This window comes from Hemiscyllium ocellatum, chromosome 29, assembly GCF_020745735.1.
Source record: "Hemiscyllium ocellatum isolate sHemOce1 chromosome 29, sHemOce1.pat.X.cur, whole genome shotgun sequence".
NCBI lineage: Eukaryota > Metazoa > Chordata > Chondrichthyes > Orectolobiformes > Hemiscylliidae > Hemiscyllium > Hemiscyllium ocellatum.
The window spans coordinates 33145244-33160668 of record NC_083429.1 but is presented as its reverse complement, the minus strand read 5'-3'; the positions used below and the strand labels follow the sequence as shown (position 1 = coordinate 33160668).

The window sequence follows — 15425 nt, the reverse complement described above, 5'->3', positions numbered from 1 at the left end:
GCACACTGTTTAATTTGTGGTTGTCTGCCAGTGTTGATGTTCAACTTCAGCCTTTAGAAATGAATCGCAAGGATATGAGTTCGCATTAATCTTCAATAAAGGGAAATAATGATTGAGAATAGAATGAAGTTTTCGATGAATAGTAAAAACTTTAAGAGCCAGGTCAAATTGAATAGATTAGCTTATGCCTGGTTAAACCTTTAGGTTACTTTGAGTGCTATCATGTTTGGCATGAATTCCTTTATTACTTCTATAGCTCTAATGGTTTTATTACAGGGTCTGACTAGTGCAAGAGCAGCTGAGATCCTGGCTCGGGATGGTCCCAATGCGCTCACGCCTCCCAAACAGATCCCTGAGATAGTCAAGTTCTTGAAGCAAATGATTGGTGGATTCTCCCTTCTGCTTTGGGTTGGAGCTATACTCTGTTGGCTTGCTTATGTCATTCAAACAGGAGAAGGCAATCATGCAGCCAAAGACAATGTAAGTGAGTCATGCTAAGATTTTCAGTGAAATTTGGGTAGTGTCTATTTTTAAGGTTGAATTATTCGCAGATGAAATGAATAGGAAATTAACAGCTCCAATAATTGGCCCTATAGAGCTAATTCTTTTTTGTCTGTAGATGACTTTGAAAGCCTCCACTATAATAGATACAAAGTGCATTGTCTATTGTATTTGGGAGGGACCAAGAAAAAGACATGGATTGCCCATGCTTCAAACAGGTGCAAGTAAAAATTTAAATAAGGAGCCCAGTACCTGTATGAGACCACCACAAAATTAGTTTATTTTCAGGCAGCCACTTCACTTCAACCCTGATGGGATCCCTTTCCTATTTAGACCATTGTGCTTTTCATTGTCCCTCACCATAGAGAGGAGACACTGACCTCTGAGGAAGTGCAGCATATTTATACCAGGATGATATCTAGACTCCAGGTGAGATTGCATACACCTGCATCATATTCCCTGGAATTTAGGAAGTTAATGTGTGGGTTTGATTTAAATTTTCAAAATATCAAGGGAAATGTAGAAACGTAGAAAATAGGAGCAGGAGTAGGCTAATCAGCCCTTTGACTCCGCTCCACCATTCAACAACATCATGGCTGATCATCCAGCTCAATACTTGTTCCTGTTTCTCGCCATATCCTTTGATGCCTTTGGACCTCGGAAGTTTATTTATCTCTGAAAATTCCAAAATTACCGCTCCCTGCATGAAGAAATTTCACCTGATTTCACCTTCAATAGCTTACCCCATTTACTTAGACTGCCACCCTATGTAGAGTTGAGAAAAACCTTTTTTTTTGCTGTTTAGAAAGTCTATAACATGACAGCAAGCGGTCCAAATCAGAGCCAGATCTTTCAGCGTGAGATTGGGAAACACTTCTAGGTGTAGAGAGTTGTTGAAATTGAAATTCTATTCCACAATCTTCAGTTACTATTCAATCAATTGTTAATTTTAAACCTGAGATTGTTTTTAGTGAAATTCATCAAACGTGTACGGAATAGATATGGGAGTTAGGTCACAGATCAACCATTGTCTCATGGAATGTGTGAATAGTTTCAAGGGTATAAATCGCTTATTTCAGCTCCCCTTAATAACTATTATTGTTTTGAATTATTGTATATTGGAGATATGCTAAGATGACACGGGTTATATTCAAGGCTCTAAAATATCTGCACTCTCATGATTACAGCTGATTGCTTCATTTGTTACCTAAATCATCATATCTAGGCTTAATTAATTGCACGCAGTACAGAGAAGAAGGATCAGGTATAATACAGCAAACTCAAGACAATTGAACATTTTTATTATTTCACAAGATAGGACCCTCACTGGAAGGCCAACATTTGCTGCCCATCCAAATGCCCTTGAACTGAATGGATTGCTTGGACATTTCAGAAGGCAGTTAAATGTCAACCGCATTGCTGTGAGTCTGGAGTCACAGGCAGTCCAGAATGGATAGGGATACCTTCCCTGAAGGACATTCTTTTGCATGTTCCAGATGTATGAATTGAAGTTTCCTCTGCTGTTGGGGTAGGATTTTTAATTGCTTCACCACAGCATTAGCCTTGGCCGCCAATTTACTTTTCCATTAATACCAATACAAAGGTAATGTTTTCCATTCCAATTACAGTGTGTTGGTTGTCACACACTCACTTCACTGAGGAACTGCCAGTTACTGCCTGTTTGCAAGTGGGGCTGGGGTTGACTGTCAGGCCTGGTCTGGACCTTACTGTTCATCATTGTAGTCCCTGAGTTAGATTTTGTGGGGTGATTGTAGACTCCAATGATGAGCTGCTGTGGACAATACTGCTTGGGTTGCTTGGGTTTGGGATTCCACCACACTTTGCACCAATCTAGCAATTAATGAGCTGTGTTCAGGCTACCCACACTTTAGGGATAACACCCTGCTTCCAAGAACTGCGAGCTTTTTGGTCCAAGCAGTGCCACTGACCTCGGTGATCATGGCTGGGACTCTGCTTGGTTTTGATACTCATTGGATGTCAACCTTGCAGCAAGGTATGAGATGTGGTAGGCCAGAATAGAAGACCTACTCGAGACAAATACTATTTATGAGGTGAGAGCACAATAACCCAATGTCTGAGGGTCCTGTTTCTGTTGGTCAGAAATGTCAGTGATGACAGGAAGAAGCCCTCAATTTTTTAAGTATTGCAATTAATCGCTGGACAGTCAGTGCTCTTTCTTCCATCTTCCTCACTGCTGCAAAATGCTAGTGCTGGGAAGACAACATGTACAGAGGAACCTCGATTTTCTGAATGACATAAGTGGGGAGTATTTTCTTCGGATAAGCAAATGCCGGATAACACAGTTTAGCCAAGCACTGGGGACTTGCGATCTTATTCGGATAATCTGAAATTCGGATAATCGAATGCTGGGTATTCGAGGTTCCTCTGTAACCCCGCTCCCACCACTTCCTCCTGAGTTTTTAGCCCACCCCTTGCATTCCATTCTAAGCTCAGCCCTCTATACATCCTGACATGGTCTCAAATCTGTGTCAACGTAGACTCCTGTGGACTTGTTCATTTACAAATTGAACCACCATTTAGTTTGCACTGAATTTATTTTGTGATTTGATGCAAGGAAACATATGAAGTATTTTTTAGCTATTAAACATGCTATGTTTGAAATTAAGTTTGAGTAGAATCGGCTCTATTGCAATTACTGAGAGGTGCTGCATTAACAAATGATCATTAATCTGACATTTTGTGTATCTGTAAATGTGAGGGTGCACAGACCTGAAGGAAGCCCATTGCAGCTGGAGCATTGAGTCATGGCAGAAGGAATGGAGTTATTGTTCAGTTCTGTGAGAACTGAATCAGAGGAAAATCTCAGAGGAAAATGGGCTTGATGACGACAAGTCACTGTGTGGCAAAAGATGGTTGGGGATGCACATACAAGCAGAAATATTGAAGCGTTCAGACTTAGGTTTGACTTAATTAATATCACTTCTAATATGTTAAGGAGTAATATGAAACTGGAGCTCTCTTGGTAACGGTTTTATCTCATCAGTTATATTTAGGTGTTGTGCTGGCTGGAGTTGTCATACTCACGGGCTGTTTTGCCTACTACCAAGAAGCAAAGAGCACCAATATCATGGCCAGCTTTCACAGGATGGTTCCTCAGGTGGGTAATACAATTTATTCTTCAACTATCGATGGTGCTAATGGCATTATAAGAATTAGAATTCAATTGAACCAAAACGTGAGTGCAGAATTTTCCTGGGGCTTCTGAGTCTCTCCGTTGAGCTCAAATGGGTGTCAAAGCTAATGCTGTGTGGAGAACAGCCACCCGTTACCAATGATTTTCCCTACGTTGATTAATAGCCAGTGATTTGCTCTGCCATCTACTGTTGATGGCAGTAAGCTCTTGATGCAGAGCACCAACTGGAGGGCCTCGCATGCTGAATGTAGGATCAGGATGTAATGGAAGGTAAGGGGGAAAGATGGTTCAGAATGTAGGTGCCTGTTCTCAACCTTATCAATCCTAAACAGTGGAGGAGTGGTGGAGTTTGGATAAGGAACTGTCTATGGGGTAGCTAGTGAATGTTGCTGCACGTGGCTATGCAAAGAGAGCCTTGCCATGATTTTGGGAGGCCAACTTCAAGTGGCTGATCTGGCTCCCACCACTCATGGAAATCTCAGTCCGCCTAGGAAGCAGTCAGCTCCTTCAATCATGCAGTTGGGTAGCCCTGCCTCAATTCCAGGAAAATAACCTGGGGCTGGATGGATCTAAGAATCTAGAATACAGTCTGTACTAACCTATTTTTTAAAAATCATCCGCTGACCTTTGTTCCCAGCTTTTGGATGGGCCTGAGCTTCTGACACTGTGGTTTTAAAAATGCAATTAGTTCACTAATGCCTGTTGAGAAAGGAAATTCAGCTGGTGTAGCCTTTAAGTAATTCCAATCTAATACTAACTCTTGACTGGATTGGCTATGCAATCAATTGTTTTTCTTAAATCCATTTGTGGGATGCGAGTTTCATTGTTGCCCATCCTTTATTGCCCTGGAAAAGATGGTGGTGAGCTGCCTTCTTGAAACACTGCAGTTCTGTGTGTGTAGAGATGTGACAATGCTGTTAGGAAGGCATTTTGACCAGCGACACTGAAAGAATGTGATATAGGTCCAAATCAAGATGGTATGTGTCTTGGACAGAATCTTGTAAGTGGTGGTGTTCCCATGTGGGTCTTATCCTTCTAGATGTTGGAGTTCCTGGGTTAGGAAGGTACTGTTGCAGGGGTCTTCCTGAGCTACTGCATTGTATCTTGCAGATTATTCTCACTGTTGCCACGGTGGATAAGGATCAAAGGGTGTGGACGTTGAAGATGGTGGGTAGGGTACCAATTAAGCAGGCTGCTTCATTCCTGCTAGTGTCAAGCTGTTTCATTGTTGCTGAAGCTATGCTCACCCAGGGAAGTGGAGAATATCCCAACACACTCCTTACTCATGCCTTTATAAATGGTGGACGGCTTTAGGGAGACAGATATTACAGTGTTCCTAATCTCTAACCTGCTATTATAGCCACAGTGTTTATATGGCTGGTCCAGTACAGTTTCTCGTTAATAGTAGCCTCCAGGATGTTGATAGTGGGGGAGTTCAGCAATGTAATTCCATTAAATGTAGACTAGAATATTGTCACATGTGCTTTTACATAAAAAATACAGTGAAAAGTTTTATAACTCACCATGCCATGGTGCCTATAATAATGGCAGAATTCGTATATAGTAAAAGAAAAAGTAAACTTAAAACAAGGTTCATCACAGTTCAGTTAACGGCTTCCTCGGATGGAATACCCGGAAACTGCAGTCGAGGGATAATAGTTAGATTATTATCTTTTTTGGAGGTGGTTGTTGCCTGGCACTTGTGTGGCATGAATGTTACTTGCCAGCCCAAGCCTCAATGTTATCAAGTTCTTTCTGTATCTGGATACAGACTGCCTCAGTATCTGAGGAGTTATGAAAGGGACTAAACAATGAACAGTTACATGCATTAGTTACCAGGAAGATTTAAGGAGAAGGCTGCACACCATCACCTTAGGACATGAGATAGAAAGAATGGAAAATAAACGCTAGCAATTCTACCATCCTAAAGAATTAATTATTGCCTTTTGAAAGTGATAGCAGGTAACTTAGGATTTTCAATGCTTCTAGTGGGTGACATGGTGGCACAGTGGTTAGCACTGCTGCCTCACAGCGCCGGAGACCCGGGTTCAATTCCCGACTCAGGTGACAGACTGTGTGGAGTTTGCACATTCTCCCCGTGTCTGCGTGAATTTCCTCCGGGTGCTCCGGTTTCTTCCCACAGTCCAAAAATGTGCCGTAGTGTTAGATAAGGGGTAAATGTAGAGGTATGGGTGGGTTGCGCTTCGGTGGGTCGGTGCGGACTTGTTGGGCCGAAGGGCCTGTTTCCACACTGTAAGTAATCTAATCTCTAAAAATTCTAAAGAAGAGTCAAACCAGACTCAAAATGGTAACTCTGTGTCCACAAATACTACTAAAATTGTCTCCACCATTCTCTGTGTAAGCTTCAACATTAATCTTGGTTCTGTTTGGTCAAGAAAATCATTTCTTACTTGTACAAAACTGAGAAATAGATGCAGATGACATAGGTTCTTGTTGAATGAATTTTGTTATAATGGTCCATATTCTATTTCAGCAAGCCCTTGTGATTCGAGATGGTGAGAAGCAAGTGATTACAGCAGATAAACTGGTTGTTGGCGACATTGTGTTGATTAAAGCTGGTGACCAAATTCCAGCAGATCTCCGTCTGCTCTCTGCTCAGGGTTGCAAGGTAGACCATTTTAAAAAAATTAACAGACAAGCCAGCAAAGACTGCTGTAAAAGAGAATCTATTTTTAGAGATCACAGTACAACCTTTAAAATAATCTTTTTATTTGGTGCCTTTTGCATTATAGATAACAAATAGGAAAAGCTGGTATCCTGCTATCAATTGATGTCTTGAGCATACAAATGATTTGAAGTTACATAGTAGGCTAGCCAATGGCAAATTTCAGTTGATAAAGCAGGGGAAATGGTGGTAATGTACCTGGATTGAAAGTCCAGAGGCTCAAGTTGATATCCTGGGAACATACATTCAAGCGCAGCAGGTCAGGCAGCATCCAAGGAACAGGAAATTCGACGTTTCGGGCATAAGCCCTTCTTCAGGAAACGTCGAATTTCCTGTTCCTTGGATGCTGCCTGACCTGCTGCGCTTTTCCAGCAACACATTTTCAGCTCTGATCTCCAGCGTCTGCAGACCTCACTTTCTCAACGTACATTCAAGGCCAACATTACAGCTGGTAGGATTTGAATTGATCTCAGTACAGTTTGATAAAACTATCAACAATGGTGATGAAATTCCATATGGTTCACCAATGTCCTTTCTAAGAAGAAATCCTGCTACCTTTAACTGGTGTGGCCTACAAAAGACTTCAGGCTCTTGTCAGAGTCACAGTAATGTGGTTGAATCAAGATTAACAAAAAATACCAATAAATCCCATATCCTATGAAAGAATATGAAGTGAACCAATGTTGCAAATGATTTTTGTCATGACACTGTTACAAGTTTATTAAATTCTATTGGCTACTTAGGGAGGATTCAATTGCTTTTCTCTGGAGTCAGTGCCTCTGGTTCACTCGAATGAAATTACCACTGTTACCATTTCTCTTGAATATGTCTCCTTCACAAAGTAGTCCGGGTTACGTTTTCAGAAAGCAATTTCAAATTTATTTGAAATGATCCAGATAGTTTTACTAATGATTTGAATGCAGTTCTGTACAAGATTTAATTGACTTGCTGCTTCCTGGCAGGTGGATAACTCAAGCTTGACTGGCGAATCTGAAGCACAGTCTCGTTCCACTGAATTTACACATGAGAATATCCTTGAAACAAAGAATATTGTGTTCTACTCCACCACTTGCCTTGAAGGTAGGGGATGGGTAGAAAGAGACACAGTTCCATACAGCTATTCTTAGTACTTTCTAGTTCCTCATCACTTGTGCAACAGAAATCATGACTTAAAAGATTACTCAGAAGGTAAGAGCTCTCCATTTTGAGAAAGATATACAGGGGAACCTCAATTATCCGAACTTGATGGGCAGGCAATATTTCGTTCGGATAATCGATTATTCGGTTAATCGATCAAATGCCTTTCCTCTGGGGCTTGGAGTTTTTAAAGTCTGCTCCCTTTTCAGGAGACTGCAGCAGCACACAGCGCCTGACCCCCAAACCCACCCCCCACTCCCGTACAACACGCCCCCCCGCCCCCAACACCGCCCCACCGACCCTGTCCAACCCCGTCCTTGCCCCCAACACCCCCCGCCCCCAAAACTGTGCAACACCTCTTCCCTGCTCCCGACACCATGCCACCCCGCTGCCAACACCCCCCCTACTCCCAACCCCGTGCAACACCCCCTCGCCCAACCCCCCCCAACCCCATATATAACTGCCATCTCTCCGGGACACCTGGACTGGACACCAACAACTGTAGCCTTTGTGGGGTAAGTCTACAAATAACACACACACACACACACACACACACACACACACACACACACACACACACACACACACAACTTTTTAGTGCACCTTTTTTGACAGGTTCCACCTTTGCCTTGTACAGGACAATGTTGAAGAGATTGTTTAGGTAAGGGGGTTTAGAGTTCACCTCTATGTAGAACTCCATGGAAAGTGTGGGGAGAGAGAGAGTCATTTGGAAATGGTGATTGTTTAAGCATTGTAAACAAAAGACACTGTTGGAAACACGTCTTTGATGTAATGTTTCCATTGGATAATTGGTATTCAGATAATCGAGTTTCCTCTGTATTAGTATGAATAAAGGAGTGGCTAACCAATTGGAAGAGAATCAGGAAAATGGATTATTTTCAAGTGGGCAAGCTGTAATTAGTGGACCACCACTTGGATATGTGCTGGGGCTTTATTAGATCTCATAGCGTCTGAGTCGTGGGATGGTGTCAGGTAACCTTCATTGTGATTTACAGCTTAATTTCTCCAGAGAAATAAGATAGCTTCAGAATGTCTTAACTTATACAATTTAAGCTTAAAGCACACATGCCCCCTCTTTGATTGCTATTAATCAGTGGCATCGAGTTGTAATTGGTTCTCTGGTACAGCATGTTATACAGTTCAAGATTTCCTCAGCAATTTCAATGTATTTCCAATTAAGCTAATCATATCACTGAATGACAAAGAGATAGACAGGCTTGCGGTCCACCCACAGTCCTTCGTGCTGTTTCCCAGACTTTCTTGTCTTCCTTCCTGAGGCGTTTCACAATAGATATTGCATACCAAGTAACATTTACCCGCTGCATTGTGTCAGCTGCCAATTAATTGGATACTTGCCAATCACTTCAGAGCCTATTAAATTCCTCATTACAGGAAATGCAAAAGAATATTGATTTTTGATCAATTCCACAAAATTATGTGGTTGCACCTAATGTTAGAATTCTTTAGCTAACAAGTTATGTCTTAATGTGTTCATTCAACCCACTTTCTAATGTCTGCTTGTCTCTATACCTATGATTCACTTCTCCTTGCAATGATATGGGGGCTACTTTTACTGTCTGAGACTGGTTTGAATGTTTTCCTCTAATGCTTTTAGTATTTTTTTGTATATAGGTGGCTCTATAACTATTTCAGAATCTATATCTATGATTATCTGAAGAATCCTAACTAAAACCTACTCTTTATCATGTAACAGATGGAGTAAGTAATCAAGAGAAACAATTAATTATTGAGACATGTTCTCTATATTCTATGCTAAGCAACTGCATCTGCTCATTCTATCCCAGTAGCCTTGAGTCTACTGAGCTACTGTTGTTTTACTTGTGAAGACTATGTTAAGCAAATATTTTTCCCAAGCCCTCTGACTATTGTCAGCCACTAGCCACGGGCACCTGTCGGCCATTTTGTGCTACTCAGTCATGGGGCATCCCTAACAGACTTTAACAAATAAAGATCTAAATGAATAACTTGGGTGAAGGGATGGAAAATATCAGCAAATTCACTGATGATATGCAGGGCAGAGAGTTGGGAGAGAGAGCCTGCAAAGGGTTATAGATTGTGAACAGAGGAAAATGGTAGGCTGGGTTTCATATAGGAAAATGGGAACTTGTCAAAATTGGCAGGGAGAATAAAAAACAAAATATTATTAAAATTGATAGAGATAGCAAAATGCTGCAATACTGTGGAATCTGGATATCCATGTACTTGCTTCACAAAATATTAGCTTGCACATACAGCAATTAATTCAAAGGGCAAATGGAATATTGGTCTTTACTGCAAAAAAGCTTTTTTTTTGTTTCATTCATTTATGGATGTAGACTTTGCTGGTTAGGTCAGTATTTATTATCCAACCATAATAACTCTGGAGAATGTGGTTGTCTTGAATTGTTGCAATCCTTGGGGTCTAAGGATGCCCACAATGTTGTTCAGATGGAATTCCAGGATTCTGACACAGCAACAGTGAAGGAGTGATGATATAGTTCCAAGTCAGGAAGGAGTACATTTTTGAGGGGAGCAATGTAGACCATGGTGCTTCTATGCATCTGCTGCCCTTGCCCTTCTAGGTGGCAGAGGTTGTGTGTGGAGAAAATGTTGTCCAAGAAAACTGAATGGGTTGTTACATTGATCTTGTAGATGGGAATGCGCTGCTGCCACTGAGAGTTAATGGTGAATGGAGTGAATGTTAAAGGTCGTGGATGGGGTGCTAATCAAGAGGGTTGCTTTGTCTTGATGGTGTCAAACTTTGTGAATGTTTGAGCTGCACCCAATCTGAGCATTTGGATAGTGTTCCATTGCATTCTTGATATACGTCTTGTAGATAATGATAGGCAGTGGCAGGAGTATGCTCCTCAGGATGTCCATAGTTTTATGGAAGTGTGTCTTCTGTGATGTACAAAGAAAATTAGTATAACCCAAATCTGGAATACTGCATACTTAAAGAAGAACATAGTTGAATTGGAAGCAGTTCAGAGAATGTTCTGTAGGCTGATTTCTGCAATGAGCCATTTGTAATCTGGGGGATGAATGAACAGGTTGGACTTATACACAATGGGGTTAAGAATGAGAGGTGATTTTATTGAAGCATTTAAGATTCTGATAGAGGGCTTCATTGACTGGATACTGGGAGGATATTTTATTGTGGGGGAACCTAGAATTAGGGAACACTGTTTGAAAATGAGAGTTCTCTCGTTAATGATGGAGATGAGCAGGATTTTTATTTATCTTTCATAGGATTGTTAGACTTTAGATTCCTCTTCCACCAGGAAAAGTACTGGAGTCTGGACCATTGAACATATTTGTTACTGAGTTAGACAGGTTTTTTGATGGACAATTGTACTCAAGAGAAGTTAAAGCTATATTTCAGATCCTATTCAATGGCAGAACAGACTCAAAAAGCAAAATGACCTACTAATTCTCCTTTTCCTTATTACTTTATTAATCACACTCTGATGTGATTCTACTGACTTCGAGGTGACTTTGTCCAAATGATGATAACTATCTTCTTGCGTCAGCTTATCCACTTGAATGTTAGTTGGCTAGTCATAGAAAGGGCATCTCATAGCTGAGACAAATCAAAATAATAAATTACAGCATTGTTTTATGGTTATATGTTGTAAATATGCATGCAATATATAATTTATTCTGTATGATGAAGTATTTATGTTTTATTTGTAACAAGTTCCTGGTTTAAATGGAAAATGTGAGTGTTGTACTCAAAGTTTTTGGTAGGTTTAGGTTTCAAATATTTTAAAAGTAGGTACTTTCTTGCCTGAGAATAAATTCTGTTAATGCAAGCTTTATAAATCTTGCTTCTTATAATTATCTTCATGATGTGAAGGAAGTTTTCATGTGATTTACTGAAAATGAGAAGATTTGCAAAGAATGAGGAGGTAATCTTGGGTTTTAGCCAGCTTCTTATTATTAAATAATTCAACATTTCCCAACAAACGTATTTGAGAGAAACTCTTGGGTTAAGACATAAGTCAGTTTATGATTAATAGCTTGCTTACAGATGAAATAAATATTGGTGGGGTGGGCCTTTAATGTAATAAAACATTCTGTGGTGCTTCACAGATTTGAGTGCCAGACCCACAGAGCCTCATGATGATAAATGTCATTAGGCCATGTACTTTAGTATTAGATTGAAACCCAACCTTTTTGGGCACATCTTTCAGGCTGTAATGTTTGGACTTCTATTTTTAAAGGTGGGAGGGAGCTAGAACATATTAACGTCTCACCCTGACCCTCTGTCAGATGTCATAGGGGGCATTAAGATAGGGGCCAAATTGCAATCAAAAATGTCTTGCCACAAATGTGTCTGTTTCTCATTCTAAAATTATAATTTTCAAAGGCACAGCAACTGGCATGGTGATCAGCACTGGCGATCAAACTATGATTGGAGCAATTGCATCTCTTGCATCAGAAGTACATAATTTGAAGACACCCATTGCGATTGAAATTGAACACTTTGTCTGTATTGTTACGGGAATGGCTGTAACTGTAGGAGTGGTGTTTTTCATCCTTGCCATGAGTCTGGGATACAAACTACTGGATTCCATCATCTTTTTGATTGGCGTCATTGTTGCTAATGTGCCTGAAGGCCTCCTGGCCACCCTCACTGTAAGTTCACAACACCACACCAGATCTTGCTCCTGATCTTGTTAAGGACAATATATTAATGTAACTTTAATTATATTTTGTATTTTTTTGTGCTAACGAGAGACAATGTGGTTTTGCTCATTTTTGTAGAGGTGTTTTGTGAGCTTGGAAGCTGGGGGCTTGGTTTGCTTACATATGTTTTAAGAGGTTTTACAACTTGATTTGGAGTGGAGATAGCGCTTAACACTTCAGTGCATCTAAAGAAAAGGGATAGGAAAAATTGCTGTTGCCTAGTGACAGTGACACAGTGACAGAACAATTCAGTAAGTGAGTCAGTGTGGTGTGTGCCAGAGAATAAATCCCTGGGACCTGATCAGGTACCTGAACTCTGTGGGAAGCTAGGTAAGTGATTGCTGGGCCCCTTGCTAAGATACTTGTATCATCAATCATCACAGGTGAGGTGCTGAAAGGCTAAAGGTTGGCTAACATGGTGCCACTATTTAAGAAAAGTGGTAAAGAAAAGCCAGGCATCTATAGGCCAGTGAGCCTGACATCGGTGGTGGGCAGGTTATTGGAGGGGATCCTGAGGGACAGAATTCACATGTACTTGGAAAGGCAAGGACTGATTAGGGATAGTAAACATGGCTTTGTGCATGGGAAATTGCATCTCACGAACTCAGTTTGAGTTTTTTGAAAGAATAACAAAGAGGATTGAAGACAGAGCAGTGGATTTTGACTTCACTAAGGTGTTCAGCAAGGTTCCTCATGGTAGACTGGTTAACAAGGATAAATGATGTGGAATACAGGGAGAACTAGCCATTTGGATACATAACGGACCCAAAGGTAGAAGACATAGGGTGGTGATGGAGGGTTACTTTTCAGACTGGAGGGATTGGTGCTGGGTCCAATACTTTTTGTCATTTATATAAATGGTTTGGATATGAACATAGGAGGTATAGACAGTAAATTTGCACATGATACCAAAATTGGTGGTGTAGTGGATAGTGAAGAAGGTTACATCAGAGCACAATGGCGCCTTGATGAGATTGGCCAATGAGCCGAGGAATGGCAGATGGAAGTTAATTTAGATAAATGTGAGATGCTGCCTTTTGGGAAGGCAAATGAGGGTAGAACTTATACACTTACTGGTAAGGTCCTGGGGAGTATTGTTGAACAAAGATGCCTTGGAGTGCAGGTTCATAGTTCCATGAAAGGCAAGTCCCAGGTAGACAGGATAGTGAAGAAGGCATTTAGTATGCTTGCCTTTATTGGTCAGTGCATTGAGTGTAGGAGTTGGGAGGTTGGTTTGGCCTCTTTTGGAATAATGTATTCAATTCTATCCTCTCTGCTATAGATAGGATGTTGTGAAACTTGAAAGGGCTCAGAAAGATTTACAAGGATGTTGCCAGGGTTGGAGGGTTTGAGCTATAGGGAGAGCCAGAATAGGCTGGGGCTATTTTCCCTGGAATGTCGGAGGCTGAAGGGTGGCCTGAAAGAGGTTTATAAAATCATGACGGGCATGGATAGGGTGAATAGTCAAGGTTTTTTTTCCCCCAGGGTTGGGGAGACCAAAACTAAAGGGGATAGGTTTAAAGTGAGAGGGGAAAGATTTAAAAGATCTAAAGGGAAACTTCTTCATGCAGAGAGTGGTGTGTGTCTGGAATGAGCTGTCAGAGGAAGTGGTGGATGCTGGTACAATTACAACATTTAACTGGCAACTGGATGGGTGGATGATTAGGAACGGTTTATAGAGATATGGATCAAATGCTGGAACTAGATTAATTTAGGATATCTGGTCTACATAGAAGAGTTGGACTGAAGGATCTGTTTCCGTACTGTACATCCCTATGACTCAAACTCTGCTTCCTGCAGTCATTAAGGGAACTCAAGTTTTCCCAAAGTTACAAGTAATAGTGAGTTTAATTAACGGTTTGGTTTAGGTGTTTCAGGGAGTGAAATCAGCTGAGGAAGTACTGCCAGTAAATATACCAAAATGCATTGACAAGAAAGTGGTTACAACAGAACAAACCTGAATTAGTGAAGGCTCTTCATTAAGATTTGGCATTTGTAAAGATTTAACTGGGATAAAAGGAATAGTGAGAAGTTGATTTTTCTTTCTGGTGTTATCAATGATGACTTTTCAAGTTTTTTGTTGAGTATACAGTAGGACATAGTTCTTTCCCCTTCGTTTTAATTAATATTTTTTACTTGTGTTAAAAGTACATTGCGAATGTGTTCAGGAATTGACTGCCACCGTTTTTTTTGGAAAAAAAAAGTTAGGGTCTAACAAACCAGATTTCACTCTGGGACCTGACTTGTCCAGTACTAAAATCTGCCAGGGTCATAACAGTCTCTCTTGAAGCTATGGCTTGAATGGCCATTGAGTGATGGGTTCAACTGCTGGGCTTTTATATATAAATGTGGAATATGATGTGTTTGTCTCAAAATCTTAATTCTCTCAAAAGTGGTGGATGAGGAATTTTACATTAACACAACAAATATCTCCAAGTGTAAATTATGGATTATTGTTTTTTTTCATAAATCTGATCATTTTCTTCCCAAAAATCTAATATCATTGCTATTTAGATGCTTGCATTGTTGTTATTTAGAATTATTTGATGACATGGTTTTAGATCTTTATCACATGTTAATATGACCTCGGATAACAAACATAAGTTCACTTTTCTTTTGCAGGTTAGCCTCACACTGACAGCCAAAAGAATGGCCAAAAAGAACTGCTTGGTAAAGAATCTGGAGGCTGTTGAAACTCTGGGATCCACATCTGTTATCTGCTCTGATAAAACAGGGACACTTACACAGAATCGCATGACTGTAGCACATCTTTGGTTTGATAATCAAAACCATGCAGCAGATACTAGTGAAGAACAGTCAGGTAATGGAAGACTATGATTAAATCTGTATTCCTGTTGTCCTAATTTTACTGATTATTTTCTGATTGACTTCTTAGCTCAGAGATGATTCACGTATTTTAGCTTTATCATCTTTTTCAGTAAATTTTTGTCAATTGCCCAAAGATAACTTGAAACAGTAATTTTGATTTCTGTGCAGCTACTTTTAACATGGATAATTATTTGAATTGTAAATAAGTACAAAAAATCAAGAGGGTTTAATTTTGAGTGCTAGCTGTATTGAGTAATGCAGTCATGTTATAATTCCATTCTACACTCGCTCTCTGTGATTTTTAGCTCACACCTTAATTAGGCTATCCGCCAACTAAGTAACACATACAAGGGTTTAATGCACGTCACTTTAGCACTATCACTAAAA

General features: G+C 40.3%; 1 protein-coding gene across 1 annotated transcript in view; it reads left to right on the top strand.

Moving 5' to 3' along the window:
- Window positions 1-300: 300 nt before the first annotated feature.
- The window catches only part of LOC132829488 (potassium-transporting ATPase alpha chain 2-like), a 46732-nt gene continuing 31607 nt past the window's right edge, over window positions 301-15425 (top strand). The window contains exons 1-3 of the mRNA XM_060846702.1: window positions 301-480; window positions 3527-3640; window positions 14832-15030. Of these exons, the coding sequence (XP_060702685.1) occupies window positions 379-480; window positions 3527-3640; window positions 14832-15030 (415 nt within the window). The 5' untranslated portion in view covers window positions 301-378. The remainder of the gene's footprint in view (window positions 481-3526; window positions 3641-14831; window positions 15031-15425) is intronic.